The sequence below is a fragment of the Pristiophorus japonicus genome, chromosome 5 (genome assembly GCF_044704955.1).
Source record: "Pristiophorus japonicus isolate sPriJap1 chromosome 5, sPriJap1.hap1, whole genome shotgun sequence".
Classification (NCBI taxonomy): domain Eukaryota; kingdom Metazoa; phylum Chordata; class Chondrichthyes; family Pristiophoridae; genus Pristiophorus; species Pristiophorus japonicus.
In genome coordinates, this window is record NC_091981.1 from 149,069,659 (window position 1) to 149,087,325 (window position 17,667).

The 17,667-nt window shown below is 45.2% G+C and overlaps 1 protein-coding gene across 1 annotated transcript in view; it reads right to left on the bottom strand.

Moving 5' to 3' along the window:
• scin (scinderin) overlaps window positions 1–17,667 on the bottom strand; it is a 228,983-nt gene that overhangs the window by 17,761 nt on the left and 193,555 nt on the right. Inside the window, exons 12-15 of the mRNA XM_070881019.1 lie at window positions 12,573–12,747; window positions 12,314–12,435; window positions 7,953–8,030; window positions 6,537–6,597 (exon numbers count right to left, since the gene is read on the bottom strand). Coding sequence (XP_070737120.1) covers window positions 6,537–6,597; window positions 7,953–8,030; window positions 12,314–12,435; window positions 12,573–12,747 — 436 coding nt within the window. The remainder of the gene's footprint in view (window positions 1–6,536; window positions 6,598–7,952; window positions 8,031–12,313; window positions 12,436–12,572; window positions 12,748–17,667) is intronic.

Here is a 17,667-nt window from a genome sequence, read left to right on the forward strand (position 1 = left end):
GTGGAGAAAGCACAGGAGATTCAGCAGCTGGCTGACAGCCATGACGTGCGAGGATTCTTCACCGCAGTCAAGTCCAAGCACCCAAGGCCCACTCCACTGCTGGCCAATAACGGGGAGACACTCATCAAAGACACCGAGGCAGTCATTAACCGTGCCTCCGCCTTTGCCACGAGTGTCCTCGACTCCATACCGCAGCATGCTACCCACCACCAGCTTAGCAAAACTCTAGCCCTGCGCGAGGTAGAAAAGGCCATCCGTCAGCTCAAGAACAACAAGGCATCAGGAGCAGATGGAATCCCCACTGAGATACTAAAGTATGGCGGAGAGGCACTATTGGCGTAAATGCATGGCCTCATTTCTCCCATCTGGAAGGAGGAGTGCATGCCTAGAAATCTGAGAGATGCCATAATCGTGACCATCTTTAAAAAAGGGGACTAGTCTGACTGCGGCAACTACAGAGGAATCACCCTGTTGTCAGCCATAAGGAAAGTCATCGCTAGAATCCTCCTCAACCGTATTCTCCCTGTGGCTGAAGAGCTCCTCCCAGAGTCACAATGCGGATTCCGTCCACAAAGGGGTACAATGGACACAATCTTCACGGCGCGACAACTGCACGAGAAATGCAGGAAACAGCACCAACCCTTGTACATGGCGGGACATCTTCGTAATTGGCATCAGTCATGAGGCATTTCTTCACGGGCTACTGTCTGCTGAAACCACCGTCACTTTGCAGAAGGCCATCAGCATCAGCCTCGCATTCATGACCTCAAGCTGTAGCTCTAAGCAGATGATGACTCACTCTCGGGACTTAAAGCTGGCAATTACTGTAAATAGAATGGCACTTTTCACAGGCAGAACTGTTGAACATGAAGGAGCATACTGGCCCTCGAGTCCTTTAACTCAGAGTCTGCCGAGGGGTGCAAATGTAAGTCGAGTAGCACCATGCTGGTGTTGCGGAGGTAATCATCAGTGTTGGTTCAGAGACTATGGCCCCAAGTTTCCACATGGTTTGCTCCTGATTTTTAGGAGCAACTGGTGAAGAATGGAGTATCTTAGAAATCGGAATTCTCCACATTTCAGTTTCCTGCAGTTCTAGTCAGGTAGAACAGTATCACTTTTGAACAGAATTTTTTTTTCAAAAGGGGGCGTGTCCAGCCAGTGACGCCTGATTTGAAAGTTTCCACAGTGAAAACGTACTCCAAACTAACTTAGAATGGAGCAAGTGAAGATTTCTGTAGGCTTGAAAAAACCTTGTCTACACATTAAAAAATCAGGCGCAGGTTACAAATTAGGCGTCCGGAACGAGGTGCGGGGGGCGGGGGGGGGAAGGGAAGTCATTAAATTCTACAATAAATCCTTAGTTATACTTATACAAATATTATACAAATAAATCCAACCTGAATAAAAATTTATAAGCAAAGAAAAGATTAAATAAACCATGTTCCTACCTGTGTGAAAGTGCTTCAGGCAGGCCTTTCAGGCAGCCGTTTGCCGTCGGGTCCGACCGACGGCCGGGGAAGGGAGGGAGAAAGCTGCAGGAAGCCTCAGTACTTGAGGCAGCCGTTTGCCGTCGGGACCGACCGACGGCCGGGGAAGGGAGGGAGAAAGCTGCAGGAAGCCTCAGTGCTTGAAGCAGCCGATTGCCGTCGGCAGAGGGAGAAAGCTGCAAGAAGCCTCAGTGCTGATCATGGAAGGGCAATTTGGTTTTATTAAAAAATTTTAAAAATTGAACAGCTACAAAGAATTTGAATAGTCTCAAACAAGTGCATGTGTCCCGTTTATCACAGTCTATCTTTAATTACAGAATGCACTCCCTCACCCTCACACACAGAAATATCAAGAAAATTAAAATACAAGCCTTTGCAATGGTTCAATAAACAAATTTTCACTTTTTCTGCAGCACTTTTTAAAATGGCCGAGTGCCAATGTTTACTTCAGAATGCGCGTGCGCGAACGCTCCAACGCGCACGCGCAGGGTTGCCGGCACGAAAAAAACTCATTTAAATTGTACCCGCCCCCTCCTACTTACAAAATTGGCGCGAGTGGTAGGCTCCGCCCCCTGTGCACCACGCCAAGCAGACATCGAGCTGCAAAGTGCTCGAGAATAGCGCGGTTTTTTTCAGGCGCCATTTTCGGCATGGAAAACGGTCGCCCGGCTCGGAGGGGCGCCTGTTTTGCCGCGTGTGGAAACTTGGGGCCTATGTGTGCAAAGAACCACCTCCAGCGAATGTGCAAAAGAGCTGTGACTCACCACGTGGAAGAGGAGTCAGCAGATGGCTGTGAATCCAGCGCGGATTACGAGGAGATGGCTAGAGAGCCAGCTCAGTCCCAGGACAAAGTGTATGGAGTATATACCTGCACCACAGATTGTCCTCCGTGATAATGGAAGTTGAGATAAATGGCATTCCAGTCTTCATGGAAGTGGACACGGAGGCAAGTCAGTCAGTAATGAGCCAGGAAGCCTTTGAGAGGCTATGGAACGATCAAGCTGAATGACCCAAACTGGTCCCGGTTCAGGCAAAGCTGCGCACCTACACCAAGGAACTGATATCAGTTGTCGGTAGTGCGGATGTAAGTGTATCCCATGATGGCGCGGTGCACAATTTACCATTGTGGATTGTTTCAGGTGATGGATCAACGCTACTTGGAAGAAGATGGATGGGGAAGATTCATTGGAACTGGGAAGACTTCATTCCTCCAGCGATCGACATCCCTCGTGCTCAGAGGCAGAGCAAGCCCCCACCTTCGGTTGAACCAGGCACCGGAGAGCAGATCGGCGCAGCCCCCGAGGCACAGACCGCTCAACACAACTGCGTGGCGATGGTCTGGTCGAGACAGCCCGAACGCACCTTCCCGGTTATAGTGGCAGGACTCCTGGGGAGGAAGATTGGATCCGAGGGCACTTTCCCAGCTTCAGTGGCAGAATGCCTGGAAAGAAGATCGCGCCAGTCGACATCATGGACAGGGAAAAGATGGCGTCCAAACCACGGGGTGCAGCGCTAATGGAGCAATGACACGTGGTTCCACGCAAGGAAGATGATTGGGGTAAAAGTAGCAAGGCCATTTTAAAGGAGGCCAGCAACCCGCCATTTTTGAATGAACTGCTTGAAATTGGTAACCAATGTAAAAGTCCAGCTATAACGAGCAAAATGTTGTTGAGCGATGTCGGGTGCAAATTGCAATCAGCCAATGTAGCGGGCGAATGGTCGTATACAGGTCCAGCGGGCTACCCAATGCTGTAGCCTGTATACCCGGGACCAGAACAATGTATCATAAAATGTCCCCACAGCTGACAGAAGTAGACAAGCCGTAGAGTAAACGATCCCCGGAGAGCAGAGGCACTGGTAGCGATACCCTGCCTCAGATCGGTTTAACATTGCAGGCACCCGATGGCATGAACCGCCACAGGCCAGAAACAGTAAACTGCGCCTATGCTCGCAGTCGGCTACCGTCGCCCATCACCCGGGTGGAAAAGGAGCAGCCCAAAACCCACCCGCCACCACGGCAATGCCCAAGAGTGAAGGGTCACCTGCAATGGCTCCTCCGAACGGGACCTGGACCAGCCAGGATCCCAAACAAGAGAGTGCTCACAATGGTACCCTCAAGGAAAGTGAGTCAGCAGTCCCCTGCGAATTGCTAGACAAGACGAGGCAGCCCCACCATCGCTTAGACGAAATGCTCACTCACTCAGATCGTTTCCCAGGGAGCAGCAACGACACTGTGCAAATGAAAAGGACAGGGAGGTCACAGACACATCAACTATCCTTGGGCCTGCCCGACACTCGGAGTAACGGCAAGAGCCCTGAGTTCCGGCAACTCGAGCAAAATGAGCTCACCTCGCCCACAGACCTACTAGCATGGGGCACTGCGCCGCCACCAGACGACCCGGATATCATCCGGCCGTGCTGGAACTAGACTCTCCTTGTGTACCTGCACTGATATACCTGTACTGATCATATAAATGTACCACACAAAATGAAACGCAACTGTAATCCACCCAACAAATGTACCAAGATGTAAATGTAAAGCCCATGTGATGAACTTGAATGCAACTTGCATGCAATGGGCCATTAGCATGATCTCTGTGTGTGGGGAGAATGGAGTAGTCATGGACTCACAAGCAGAAACCACGGGGACCTCCCTTGGCAACAAATCTCACTACCAACCCACCCAAGCTAGAAGCGACCCTCCAATGGTCAACCAGGAAGAGCAAAGCGCAGGTCACCATCAATGTACAAGTCAATTGACATTAAAGTCTTGGGGGGAAGTGATGTCATGTATGTAGACCATGTATACTAACTGTATAGTCACATAACGTGTGCCACCAGAGGGCACTGTGGTGGGAGACCTGAGGGTCACCTGCATAGGTGTGCAGGGCCCAGTATAAAAGGCTGCCCACCATGCTTGTGCCTCACTCTGGAGTTACAATAAATGGGACTAAGGTCACAACAGCTCAAGTACAATACTAGACCTTGTGGAGTCATTCATAAGAGTATTAAAGACATAACAGAACCACTGCCCACACTCAACCAGATCCATTGGGCGGGCCACATCGTCTGCATGCCCGACACAAGACTCCCAAAGCAAGCGCTCTACTCGGAACTCCTACACGGCAAGCAATCCCCCGGTGGGCACAGGAAACATTTCAAGGACTGCCTCAAAGCCTCTTTGATAAAGTGCAACTTCCCCACTGGCACCTGGGAATCCCTGGCCAAAGACCGCCCTAAGTGGTGGAAGAGCATCCGGGAGGGCGCTGACCACCTCGAGTGTTGTCGCTGAGAGCATGCAGAAAGCAACTGCAGACAACGGAAGAAGCGTGTGGCAAATCAGACTCCCCATTCACTCTTTCCTTCAACGACTGTCCTCCCTGTGTCAGACTGTAATTCCCGTATTGGACTGTACAGTCACCTGATAACTCATCTTTAGAATGGAAAAATTTTTTTCTTGATTTTGAGGGACTGCCTTTGATGATGAGTTGGTAAACCAACATGTAAGTGTACCTTCCCAGTTCAATCCTTGGTTTGTGCTGAATTGGATTGGAGAATGAAAAATCATATTTGGTTCCCATTGCTGGTCACTGGCTGGGGCCAAGATCACCTCATACAAAAGATAGGCACTGTACGACATTAATTAGGGGCAGAGTTATCTCCTAGATTAGTTTTGATTGCCTAAGGGCGTCAAAGTGGAATTTTCCAGATTTTTTTTACCCCCCTAATTGTCTTAACTGGATTTTCATCTCTCTCTGGTGATGACATGGCTTTTGGGTGAGGTGGGGAGTGTATATATTGTGATACACACAGCATCGTGGTTGTGTGGGACAGGCTTCATGGACCAGAGGATCTTTTCCTGTCCGTCATTGTTCGTATGTTTGTATATGCGGTGACCTTCATGGGAAAGTTTGTACATGTAGGTGCCTGAAAGGATGGGGTTTATCTGTGATGTCTGCCATAGTGAAATTGTTTGCTAATGCCCAGCTAGCTTTAAGTACGAAGAATTAGAAAATGGACCACATCGCACCCGTTTTTCAGGCAGTACGCGGCATAGTAAGGCCTCAAAATGGCGTGCAGAAAGCATGCACACACTTCCAGTCAGAAATGTGCTGACCACAACACTGGCATACAAGAGGCGGCCTTTATCCACAACTAAAGCAGCGTTAGGTCTTTTGCATTTGCAAGTAAGGGGCCTCGCACTTGCAAGAGGTTTCCGCTCCAACACTGGTTTGCCGAGACATCCAGTGCATCATGGGCTGCATTTAGGGAAACCAGTCCTATGGAACACTTGCCAACCAAGATGCTAAGTGACTTACCTGAATGTGGAGCTGGGAGAAGGAGTGTTCCTCCCAACCCCACATTAAAGGACCCGATTACCACACCCAAAACCTCCCCATCACCGCTACCCATGACCCCCACTCTTCCAATTGGCCCCAACCAGCCCCACCCTCCACCCCCCCACCTCCCCCCCCCCCACTGGCCCCGACTACTGATCGTAGACTCCAGGTCCCAAACCCCAGTAACAGACCCATGACCCGACTCGTGGCCTCGACCTGACCCACGGCCTCAACCTTTGATTGCAGCGGTCCAATTTTACTTCTCTGTGCTCAGTGACAATGAGGTCTGAGGCCCAATATCAGGAGTGCCTTGGACCTCACCATTCTGCCATCGTGTATTCATCCTGCCGCTCCAAGCATCCAGCAGTCACTCCTGAATTTCTAGGCTGAAGACTGGCCACTTTGGTGAAATAAGGATGATGCCCAATCCTTGTGAAATTGTATCCATGCACAAGTCAAGAGCTTCAAGAGGAGCAGGGGCAGAAGATTGAAAATGGTGGTTGGGGGCTGGGGGGGGGGGGGGGCGGAGGTGTGGTGGCGATGGAGGAAATAGCACAATAATGCTTGAATTCTCTGGGTCAAATGAACACTTTTACATTGATCATTCTTTATCTTTTTAACTTGCAACTTTGGCAAATTGATTCTTCTTGTATCCTTACCCTTAGACAATCATCCCTCTACATAATACATGAGGATACTTCACACTTACCCGATTTTACTGATTCACTTTTCTCTACTTCATTGGCGTCAATCCCAATCCAGACAAAGACCTAAATAGTAATGGACAATGACTTTACAAACCTTAGATCACACTGCCAATATTTTATCCATTTCATTTATACTTTCAAAACAATTTCAATATTCACATTATCTGTTGACAGCTATACATCAGAACATCTGCTGTAACATCTATCTCATCATAACTTACTTCCAAGGACAGTTATGATTAAGGATACACTGTATAAACTTTTACAGAAAATTTATTTTCGAGATGCTATTGAACAGCAAGGGGGAGAAATTGCGTTGTAGTAACAGGGTACAAACAACTTCTCACCCGGGGCATGGGGCCGCTACCGCCTCCCGCGAAATTCCGTGGGAGTTAGTGAAGGCGCAAACCGATAGTGCCCAATGCCGCTGCGCTGGCGATGTGCGCAGCGACACTTTTTCGCTCCGGACTGAAACTTTGGTCGTGCTCCATGAGGCTGCTGCAGGCGATGCCCACGCCAGCTTCACAGGTCATGAACCGGGTGGTACGCCGCTTGCAGGGTGGAAATTAAGTTTTTTCCATTGCTGACTTACTGGTCGCAGCCTTGCCTTGTGGAATTCACTGGGTCCGTGCCGCAATGTTGCAGCCCGGTACTCTACTTCTGTGCTGAGCTGCTGCCACGGCACCCCACTCCCCAGTAGTGAAGTGGTGGCCCCTCGCCCCATTACAGAGTTTGCAGCACGCCCTCCCCCTTAACAGAAAGGGAGGACCCCGTGCTCCCACCAATGCTATGCGGCGCTCCGCGTAGCAAATTCCCACGTGACATTGCGCTCCACTTTCTCTCGGGGGCAGTAACCCCAATTTCACTGCCGGGGCGGGACTTCCACGCCTGGTGCAAGAATTCCCGCCTCGCCTCAGTTATACCGAATTTCGGCCCCCAAGTGTTCTTGAAATATTTTGAAAGGTGAATTGGATGTTCACCACTGAAAGGATAGAATACCATTTGAAAGATACACATTTGGAATTAGTGCCAGCATTTCAAATTAATACATCATATATTTATTTTACCTTTCTTTTGCCTCATTTTAAGATTTTACTTTTTTCATTCCTTCACAATATACTGCACAGTGTCAAATAGCTTGGTGGAGGGACTGACTGGAACCTAAAAGTCAATGGGTTCAAATCCTGGCAGATTTCACTTAGTTTTTCACCACTGAGATGCATAGGATGAGTACCACATCATAGAAATCTTAGAATGTGGGGAGAGAACAGGAGCAATATCTGTCCGTTGCCACTTTTGACTGTTTACAAAAAAAAGGGCTATCAGCACCACCGCATGGTTGAATTTTATGCGCACTAGCACCACATTTATCACATATACCAATTATATGTTGGGTTTTACAGATTTTCTTATCAGACCTGATCCCAAACGTCCAATAACATGACATCATCTTCAGCTAAATCATCTTGCACGAACTCCCCTGGAACTTCCTCAATCTAAAGCAAAGAATACATTATCAATATCACATTGCTTATTGATAAGTAGAATAAACTCATTCTGATTGAGTTAACATCATCTGGTGAATATATTTTGTAAAGACCCAGTGCTTTCAGCAATAGAGGCCAGAACAGTAGTATAACCGGCTGTGTTTATTCTGTATTAAGCACGATGCCTGTTGCAGAGTTGTTTGCCCGACTTATTACAGAAGGTAAGTCAGTTCTATCTATCTTATAGGTAATAGTCAAGTTGGTGTATACTGTTACAACATCTGAGGTAGATGTAATATTTGTGCATAGGTGATGAGCAGATCACTCCCAGAGTATATCAAACAGAAGCAGATCACACACTTTCAGATAATCACAGCTGTATTGTATTCAGTGCAGTGGGGAAGATTCATAAACATTCTTATCCATGTGGAATTATTCTAATTTAAATTAAAGTTAAAAGACACAAATACCAGTTTTACTTTTTATCCCTCTCCGAAGTGTGTTAACATTTATTGCAATACAGTTCCACAGGCACCACCGGCAGCCCTTCGGTACCACACTCAGGTAACCATTCATCAAGTAGGAGCTGTGACAGTGAGTGGGGCGTCCTGTCCTCACCAACATGTACTTTCTGGCAATTGGCTCATTTATTTTGCTCCTTCTCAAGCCTGAGGATACTAATGCCAATTGTACCATTCTAGTTGAATAAGCTAACTCAGCAGGGACCAAACTGGGTTTGTGCAATTCAATACCATACCGGGTAGTGCATTTACTCCAGAGCCATTGGGGATGGGCCTCAGGATATACATAGCTTTCCCACTGGCACTACAGAAGAAAACTACAATGTGAGAAAATGCCACAGGTACAAAGCTGTAGGGCAGCATATTTAAGAAAATACTCTTTTTTCAGAAACTGAGTAGTGCAGTTTTACCTCTGAGATGGTGCATCAGTTATTGCTACAAGATTAGGAGTGCTTGAAGCTGCTACTAGATGCCAAAAAGTGGGAAAATGTCCTATACCTGGTACTAATATCGTTCAATGTGACTGACAAAAAATGATGTAAAATATTGGAACAAAATGCTACGTTTAACATAGAAATATAGAAACATAGAAAATAGGTGCAGGAGTAGGCTATTCGGCCCTTCGAGCCTGCACCACCATTCAATATGATCATGGCTGATCATGCATTTCAGTACCCCTTTCCTGCTTTCTCTCCATACCCCTTGATCCCTTTAGCCGTAAGGGCCACATCTAACTCCCTTTTGAATCTATCTAACGAACTGGCCTCAACAACTTTCTGTGGTAGAGAATTCCACATACCCACAACTCTCTGAATGAAGAATTTTCTCCTCATCTCGATCCTAAATGGCTTGTCCCTTATCCTTAGACTGTGACCCCTGGTTCTGGACTTCCCCAACATCGGGAACATTCTTCCTGCATCTAACCTGTCCAATCCCATCAGAATTTTATATGTTTCTCTGAGATCCCCTCTCATTCTTCTAAATTCCATTGAATACAAGCCTAGTCGATCCAGTCTTTCTTGATATGTCAGTCCTGTCATCCCGGGAATCAGTCTGTTGAACCTTCGCTGCACTCCCTCAATAGCAAGAATGTCGTTCCTCAGATTAGACCAAAACTGAACACAATATTCAAGGTGTGGCCTCACCAAGGCCCTATACAACTGCAGTAAGACCTCCCTGCTCCTATACACGAATCCTCTCGCTATGAAGGCCAACATGCCATTTGCCTTCTTCACCGCCTATTGCACCTGTATGCCAACCTTCAATGACTGATGTACCATGACACCCAGGTCTCGTTGCACCTCCCCCTTTACCAATCTGTCATCATTCAGATAATAATCAGCCCTCCTATTTTTACCACCAAAGTGGATAACCTCACATTTATCCACATTATACTGCATCTGCCATGTATTTGCCCACTCACCTAACCTGTCCAAGTCACCCTGCAGCCTCTTAGCATCCTCCTCACAGCTCACACTGCCACCCAACTTAGTGTCTTCTGCAAACTTGGAGATATTACATTCAATTCTTTCATCTAAATCATTAATGTATATTGTAAATAGCTGGGGTCCCAGCAGTGAACCTTGCAGTGCCCCACTAGTCGCTGCCTGCCATTCTGAAAAGGATCCATTTATTCCTACTCTCTGCTTTCTGTCTGCCAACCAGTTCTCTATCCACATCAGTACATGTGCTTTGCAACGACTACTGAAATGAACATTGCAATTTAGGATTAATGGGTACATACAAAGTGACAGAAATAACTTCATTGGAAAGTTCCTTTGATAATTCAGTGTATACATTTACCACGTAGTATAATATGGAGCCATGCAGGTCAGAAAGCCCCAAAGTTGAATCTTAATCTATAATGAGTTAGCTAATCTCAGATTGTGGAACATGTGCTACAGTAGGATTCACTGTCCTTGAGCAAGGCAGAGGAAAAATTAGCCAAACTTGCCATTACTGATTTGCTACCCATGTTTGAATAGCATATGATCATCTGGCTCAACAATATGAAATAACCTGCCCACAGTCACTGTCTAGACTCACATATCAAGAATGACCAGTTGGGTGAGGTACTGCCTGGCCTGTGTCAACTGTAGAACAGTATTGCAGCACAAGTTGGCACATCAAAAAAAGGGGATAGTTAAGGCAAGAAAATTAAAAGGAAAACTGAAGGAAATATTTTTAATTTAAGAAGATAACAATATCACAATACAATTCAGAATAATAGTTAAATATACTTCACAATTAATTGATTGTACAAAAGATTACTCATTGATACCCGGCTGCTCCAAATAAAAAATAATTTGGAATGCCATGATTATTTTACGTTCAATATATATATCCACAAATTACAGTTATAAGATACAATATATAAACTTTATATCCTTGCACTTACAGCTAAATGGAAAAGGATTAGATTTAATTTCTCACATAAAATATTCAAGATTCCCTCTCACCGGGCCATGATTCAATACAAGAGGGCAGCAGTTACCCACAGTTACACTGTGCCATTATTCCAGAAATGATCATCCATGGACTGTATCAGCTACTGTGTGACTTACACAACAAGTGGATACTGCATAGATAAAGACCTTAATGAACTATTCTGATGGAGGGACACCTCGTTCTCTCTCATCAGGCAAATTTGTTCTCTGTCATTAATCCTCTTCTATATTTTTTATCTACAATGTGTTGATGGCAATGTTAAGGATGGACTTGGACAATATACTACAGACATAGTGCTCCTTTTCATAGATGATTTTGCATTGTCGGTAGCCTCACTTGGGAATGTAGTGTGCTTCACCATAATTTTGAATAATGGGCTAATCAGTGGAATATGGTGATGGGTTCCCCAAGTGTGATAGTGGTTTTGCTTTGCTCAATAGGGAATTGCAAAGATATTGGTTGGAAGCTACAGGAGCAAAGTGAGTCCAATTGTTGATTCATATCAGTGCCTGAGGGTCCTGATAGATGCCAACTTTAGCATGGACACAGGGCCCAGCCCAGCCTGAAGTTTGTGTCCATTAGGACTCACAGGTACTGATAGGAAGGGCACTTCATTTTTCTCACCTTTCTTCAGTGACTGCAAAATAAAAATGCAGTTTAAGCTTGTGGAGTACTGTAAATATGTCCACAAAGTTCTCTTTTATTGCTCAAAACTCCTATGGATTCAATGGAAGGGTTTCCTTCAGCTCATGTATTAGACCAAGATCAAATTGTGAGGTGGATTTGTGGCAAAGTGGGGTGCTATATGTTTGGATTTTTATTGTAGATAACTTCTTGTGTTCAATGTCTCAGACCACTCCCATAGGAGAGTCCAAGTTCCTTTATGGTCCAAAGTGTGCCTTTAACTGTCAAATATCTAGGTAATTTATCGGGAGCTTCGTGGGTGAACAGAGGATTCTTGTACCTATATTTCAGCACTCCAAAATCAGGCGTAGCAAGGTTTAGATGCAGAATTACGATCCTTCTATTGTCACAAAGGATCTTGACTCCCAATCTTAGAAGTGCATCCCTGCAGCAATTTTACATTGACTTCCAGCCATCTTTGCAGCTTTTCTGAGTGAGATTGACAGTTTAGTGTCAAGCTACAGATAGTTCAGTGTTGGGAAATAAAGCACTTATCTATTTCAGGCACCAAAATTGCATAACTTCATGAACACAAATGTGCCAGACTGTAGAAAAGAGAATAAAGTGTGATTAAGGTTGATTAGGTAGCACACAATAGAGTTATATGAACACTATGTACATTTTATTTTAAAAACTTACAATGAAACGTCCAGTCTTATTTGAACAAGCAAATAAGCGAGGCTGATAGTCGTCTGTACTGCTTTGTAACAGAGCTGAAGTTTGATACTCTTTCTTGCCACCAAGTGAATTCCAAAATGCATCTAGAGAAAAAGGAAAGGTTTGAAAAACAGAGACAAATAATTTACATATCAAAATATAAAAGAATATGCTTTAAAGCATCTTCAAATCCAATCGCTTTTTATTTAAACAGATGTTGATTTACTGATGGAAATCTTACCAGGTTCTTCCCCTTCATTAATCCTGGTTGCCTTGTATTTCAGGACAGATGTAAGATATTGAGCTCCATGCTCTTCTTCACGACTGGCTCCTTTTCCAATCCAGAGGTACGCAGCATTTGGTAATTTTAATACAAAAACATCATTGGAATTCAAAGATTGAGCATCCGTGTCAACCTGACAGTAAAACAAAAAAAAACGTTGAATTCTAGGCAGTTATCTTTCACACGTTTGCACATTGGATAAATGTTATGGGTTGGTACTTATAACCTATCACTACAGCTGATGTGGAGAACTTTGCCATTCATAAAACAACCAAAAGTTGGCTTTCCTGCAACATGTGGCTACAAAGTAAAAATGCACATTTATACCCATTGACTTAGCAACATTATCCTAGCTGTCCTGAATTACCAGAATGGACAGTTGTGAATTTTATTTACTGCGGATGAGTTTGGAAGAAGATTTAAAAAGCCAAATAGAAGTAACAGCAATCTTCCAATCCTCCTTAATGGGAGTGCTGCCAGAGAACACTCCTATTGAAAAAAGAGAAAGGCATAAAGCCAGCAACCAAAGGCCAGTCAGTCTTCGGTTGTGGGGAAACTTTTAGAGACAATGGCCACAATTTCCCCTATCTTGGCAGGTCCGTGGCGAGAGAAGTCGGTGGCATGTTCCGACCTCACTGCTGGCTCCAGCCTGCTATCCAAAATGATTTTACGTTGATTGGGTGTGATAAGCCCACCCAGCACGTTGCCCGACTAATTGAAGGAAGCGGGTTTGATGACATAATTTGATGACGCGTCCTCAGCCAATTTCCTTAATGCGCAAATTTAGCTTGACAATTGTGCTGTCGGTGCTCTACAGCATTGAGGTGCTGCAAACACTAACAGAGGTGCACAGAGGTGCACGGCTTCACCCAGGCTCTCCCATGACTCCCTCCGTATGCTTATGGAGGGAGTCACCGCACGCAGGGAGGTTTTCTTCCCTTCCCATGGGCAGAAGGGACCCCTCAGGAGACCAACACAGCCTGGTTGGACATTGCTCAGGAAGTCACAAGCAGGGATGTTGTCAGGAGGACCAGGCCGCGGTGCCGCAAATATTTTAATGATCTCAGTGGATCACGAAATGTTACTGCAAAGCCACACTCAACCTCATCGTGCTGTGCCATTCATCACATCCCCATCACTCTGCATTCACTACCCTACTCCTGCACATCCTTACTCACATCAACTTACCTGCACCTCCACCCATCCCTCTCTATCTAGATTCTCACTTCCCCATTTCATTAGCCACCATTCACACTCACCCTACTGCAATCATATCAACTAACACACAAGGGTAGGCATTTTGGTGTTTTATGTAATGTTCATGTAAAGTTTCTGTTAATGTGGTGTCAAACATTGAAATCTTTATTTTCAACACTTTGTGTTCTTGGACAGATCTGTATGCTCCTTTGGAAGTGGCTTAGTGAGTTGTAGTGAATGGTGAGACATAACGGTGTCCTCCTGCAATGGTGATGAGCGTGAAAAGAATGGCTTGGACATTGTAGGGATGCTTTATGGTGTTGGTGTGGAGTGGTTTCAACCTGGTGCATCATGTGACAGCCATGGTATACAGCATTAAGTGAAGTAAATCTGGCTTTGGTGAGGCCATCCCTGGTATCTCGGGCAGCAATGCGGTCGGGTGCTGATGCTCTGTGCCGTATTAGTTGATTGCGGAGAAGGTTGGTGTTGTTAGTGCTGCTGGTGTGCCTGGTGATGCTGGTGTTGGGGTTCATCATGGTCAGATTCTGAGGGCCAAGGTGCCAGAGTGCAAATGGTTAGCATTCTGATGGAGTAGATACCAGTTTAAGGTGAGATTGCAGAAGAACTCTGTCAAAGGTGAGAGAGGTTGCTGCAATGAGGAGAGTTTGCTACAAAGACTTGCAGCCTGCATAAAGTACAATCTGTCTTCCAAGGGGAGAAACCAAAGAGTCTCTGGGTTTGGAAAGTGTGCAGGTGGAAACTGTCAGGTTGTAAACAAGTTTTCAAGCTGTCACAAAACATCTGTTTCAAAGGCCACTCAACCTCTGCCTCAAATGAACAGACGGAGTCCAGGAGCAGCGTGAAATTCATGGGCGACTTGGTAAAGCTAAAAGGTGAGTAAAATATCACTTAAGGGCTTCTAAGCAAGCCAATAATTGGCTCAATTGTCTCCTACGTCGCTACGTGTCAGGTTTGTTCAGTACTGACAGACTTGACATTTGGGAAAGGCGCGCGGTGGCGTGATGTCAGTGGGGTCCTGACACGCTGTAAAAAAAAAATTCCCACCCGATCCACCAGCAAACATTTCCGCTGAGCCCCGCAAAATACCCCTCAATAATCTGGTATAGAATTAATTGGCACTTGGAAAAATAAGAGTTAATAAATGAAAGTCAGCATGGATTTGTTAAAGGGAAATCATGGTTGACTAACTTGATTGAATTCTTTGATGGAGTGATGGCGAGAGTTGATGAGAGTCATGTGGTTGATGTGAATATGGACTTTCAAAAGGCTTTTGATAAAGTACCACATAATAAAGTTGTTAGCAAAATTGAAGCACATGAGAGTAAAGGGACAGTGGCAGTGTGGATACAAAATTGGCTAAGGGACAGAAAGCAGAATGTAGTGGTGAATGGTGATTTTTCTGACTGAAAGGAAATATATAATGGTGTCCCCCAGGGGTTGGTATTAGGACCACTGCTCTTTTTGATATAGATTAATGACCTGCACTTATACAGGGCAAGATTTCCAAGTTTGCAGATGACAAGAAACTTGGAAATCTAGTTAATAGTGATGGGGATAGTACCAGACTTCGGGAGAACATAGACTAGTGAAATGGACAGAAATATTGCAGATGAAATTTAATGCAGAGAAGTGTGAAGTGATTTATTTTGGTAGGATGAATGAGGAGATGCAATATAAACGAAATGGTACAATTTCTCTGCAAGAACAGAGAAACCTGGTGGTGTATGTACATAAATCTTTCAAGGTGGCAAGACAAGGTGAGAAGGCAAATGGGATCCTTAGCTTTATCAATAGAGCCATAGTGTACAAGAACAAGGAAGTTATGCTAAACCTTTATAAAACACTGGTTGGGCTCCAGCTGGAGAATTGTTGCCAATTTGGGCACACAATTTAGGAAGGATGTCAAGGCTTTGGAGAGGGTGCAGAGGAGATTGACTAGAATGGTTCTAGGTATGCGGGACTTCAGTTTTGTGGTGAGACTAGAGAAGCTGTGGTTGTTCTCCTTCGAGCAGAGGCGATTAAGGGGAGATTTGATATAGGTGTACAGAATCATTAAGGGTTTTGATAGAGTAAATAAGGAGAAAATGTTTCCAGTGGCAGAAGGGTCAGTAACCATTGGACACAGATTTAAGGTAATTGGCAAAAGAACCAGAAGCAACATGAGGAAAAACAAATTTACGCAGCGATCTGGAATCCACTGCCTGTAAGTGTGGTGGAACAGATTCAATAGTAACTTTCAAAAGGGAATTGGATAAATATTTGAAGGGGAACATTTCCAGGGCTATGAAGAAAGATCAGGGAGTGGGACTAATTAAATAGCTCTTCCAAAGAGCCTGCACAGGCACAATGGGCTGAATGGCCTTCTTCTGTGCTGTGTCATTTTATGATTCTATGATTAGTTAAAACATCAATCCAATGTGCTATGATGCAGAAACTTATATTCTATTTGGTGATATGATGTATAATTGAACAGTAATGGGTGAACTTGTAAATAAAAATTATTTCCATTCCTATAATCATTTTGTTAAGGTGCCATCAGTCACTGGTTACAGGCCGCACCAGAAGTTGAGGTCAATTTACTGACCCCAGATGATCACTTGAACACCACTGAAGCCACAAAATAAACAGAATATCACCATTGATAGCAGTTGATGTGATAATTGAATATGAATTATCCTTTCTTTCCCATTTCTGACCATAGAATGTCCATGTAATTGCTTATGGAGATAACATTTCTTTGGTAGTGGTTGTGTCATCAAATGTCACACTCGTACTTTTTAATAGCATTGCAAATTGAACAGAAATGTACCCATAATTTCCAGAAAGCCTATAAATGCTATGGGTCAAAATTGCCCCTTTTGAAAAGGCCTTGTTAGTGCCTTCGGCCGGCACTAACAGGACGATAGGTGATTTGGGGGCAAGCTTTGGGAGCGATGTGGCTGTAACTGTCCCTGGGATTCCAGGGACGAAAACGGCTTTGCACCATGCCCCCAACATCGTTGGCGCTCAGATGCTGGCACAAACGGCGATGATGTCATCGCCATGCACGCCGACCCCTTATCGCCCCGCCTGGACCCCTTTGCGCCGCACGGGTCGGGAGTCAGCTCAACAATGGTGGCAGCTGGTTTGGCAGGGCCGCCAATAGGCAGCCCAGCACCCTCTCTTGGGTGCTGCCCAGCCGCAAACCTCCCTGGATGGCCCAGTGGGCACCACAGAAGTGGCTGCTGAATTCACAGCATCCCTCCCTTTTAAGAGAAGAGGAGGGACACTGTGACGTGCGAGCGCATCACGGCACATTCGCATCACGCAGACGTGATCAGCATGGCACTAACTGACAGCGCCCGCTTCCGCCACGCTCCCGCCCCTCGCAGGCACAGAGCGCCTCTGATAGTGCTCGGACAATTTTTTCAAGTTAAAGAGATGAAATCCAGCTCACTTTCCTTCACCTTGGCACCAGGCGATATATTTTCACTTTATTAGAATTAAGCGCCCCCTATTGTTTTTGCCATTGAAATTGTGTAAAAGATGCATAACATAATATGTTCTTATGTTCTTATAACTCACAGGTATCAGAAGACACCATTACTGATACAATATCCTGTTTATTTTTAGGGCCAGTAGGATCTCAAGCATGGCTTAATCTAAATGCTCACAATTTCTGATCATCCAGTTCACTGGACTGCTCTGTGATGTTCTGTCTCTGCACACAATAACAGAGATGGAAAACCTGATATCATAGAATCATAGAATGGTACAGCACAGAAGGAGACCATTCGGCCCATCAAGTCTGTGCCAGCTCTCAAGAAGAGCAATCCCGTTAGTCCCACTTCCCCAC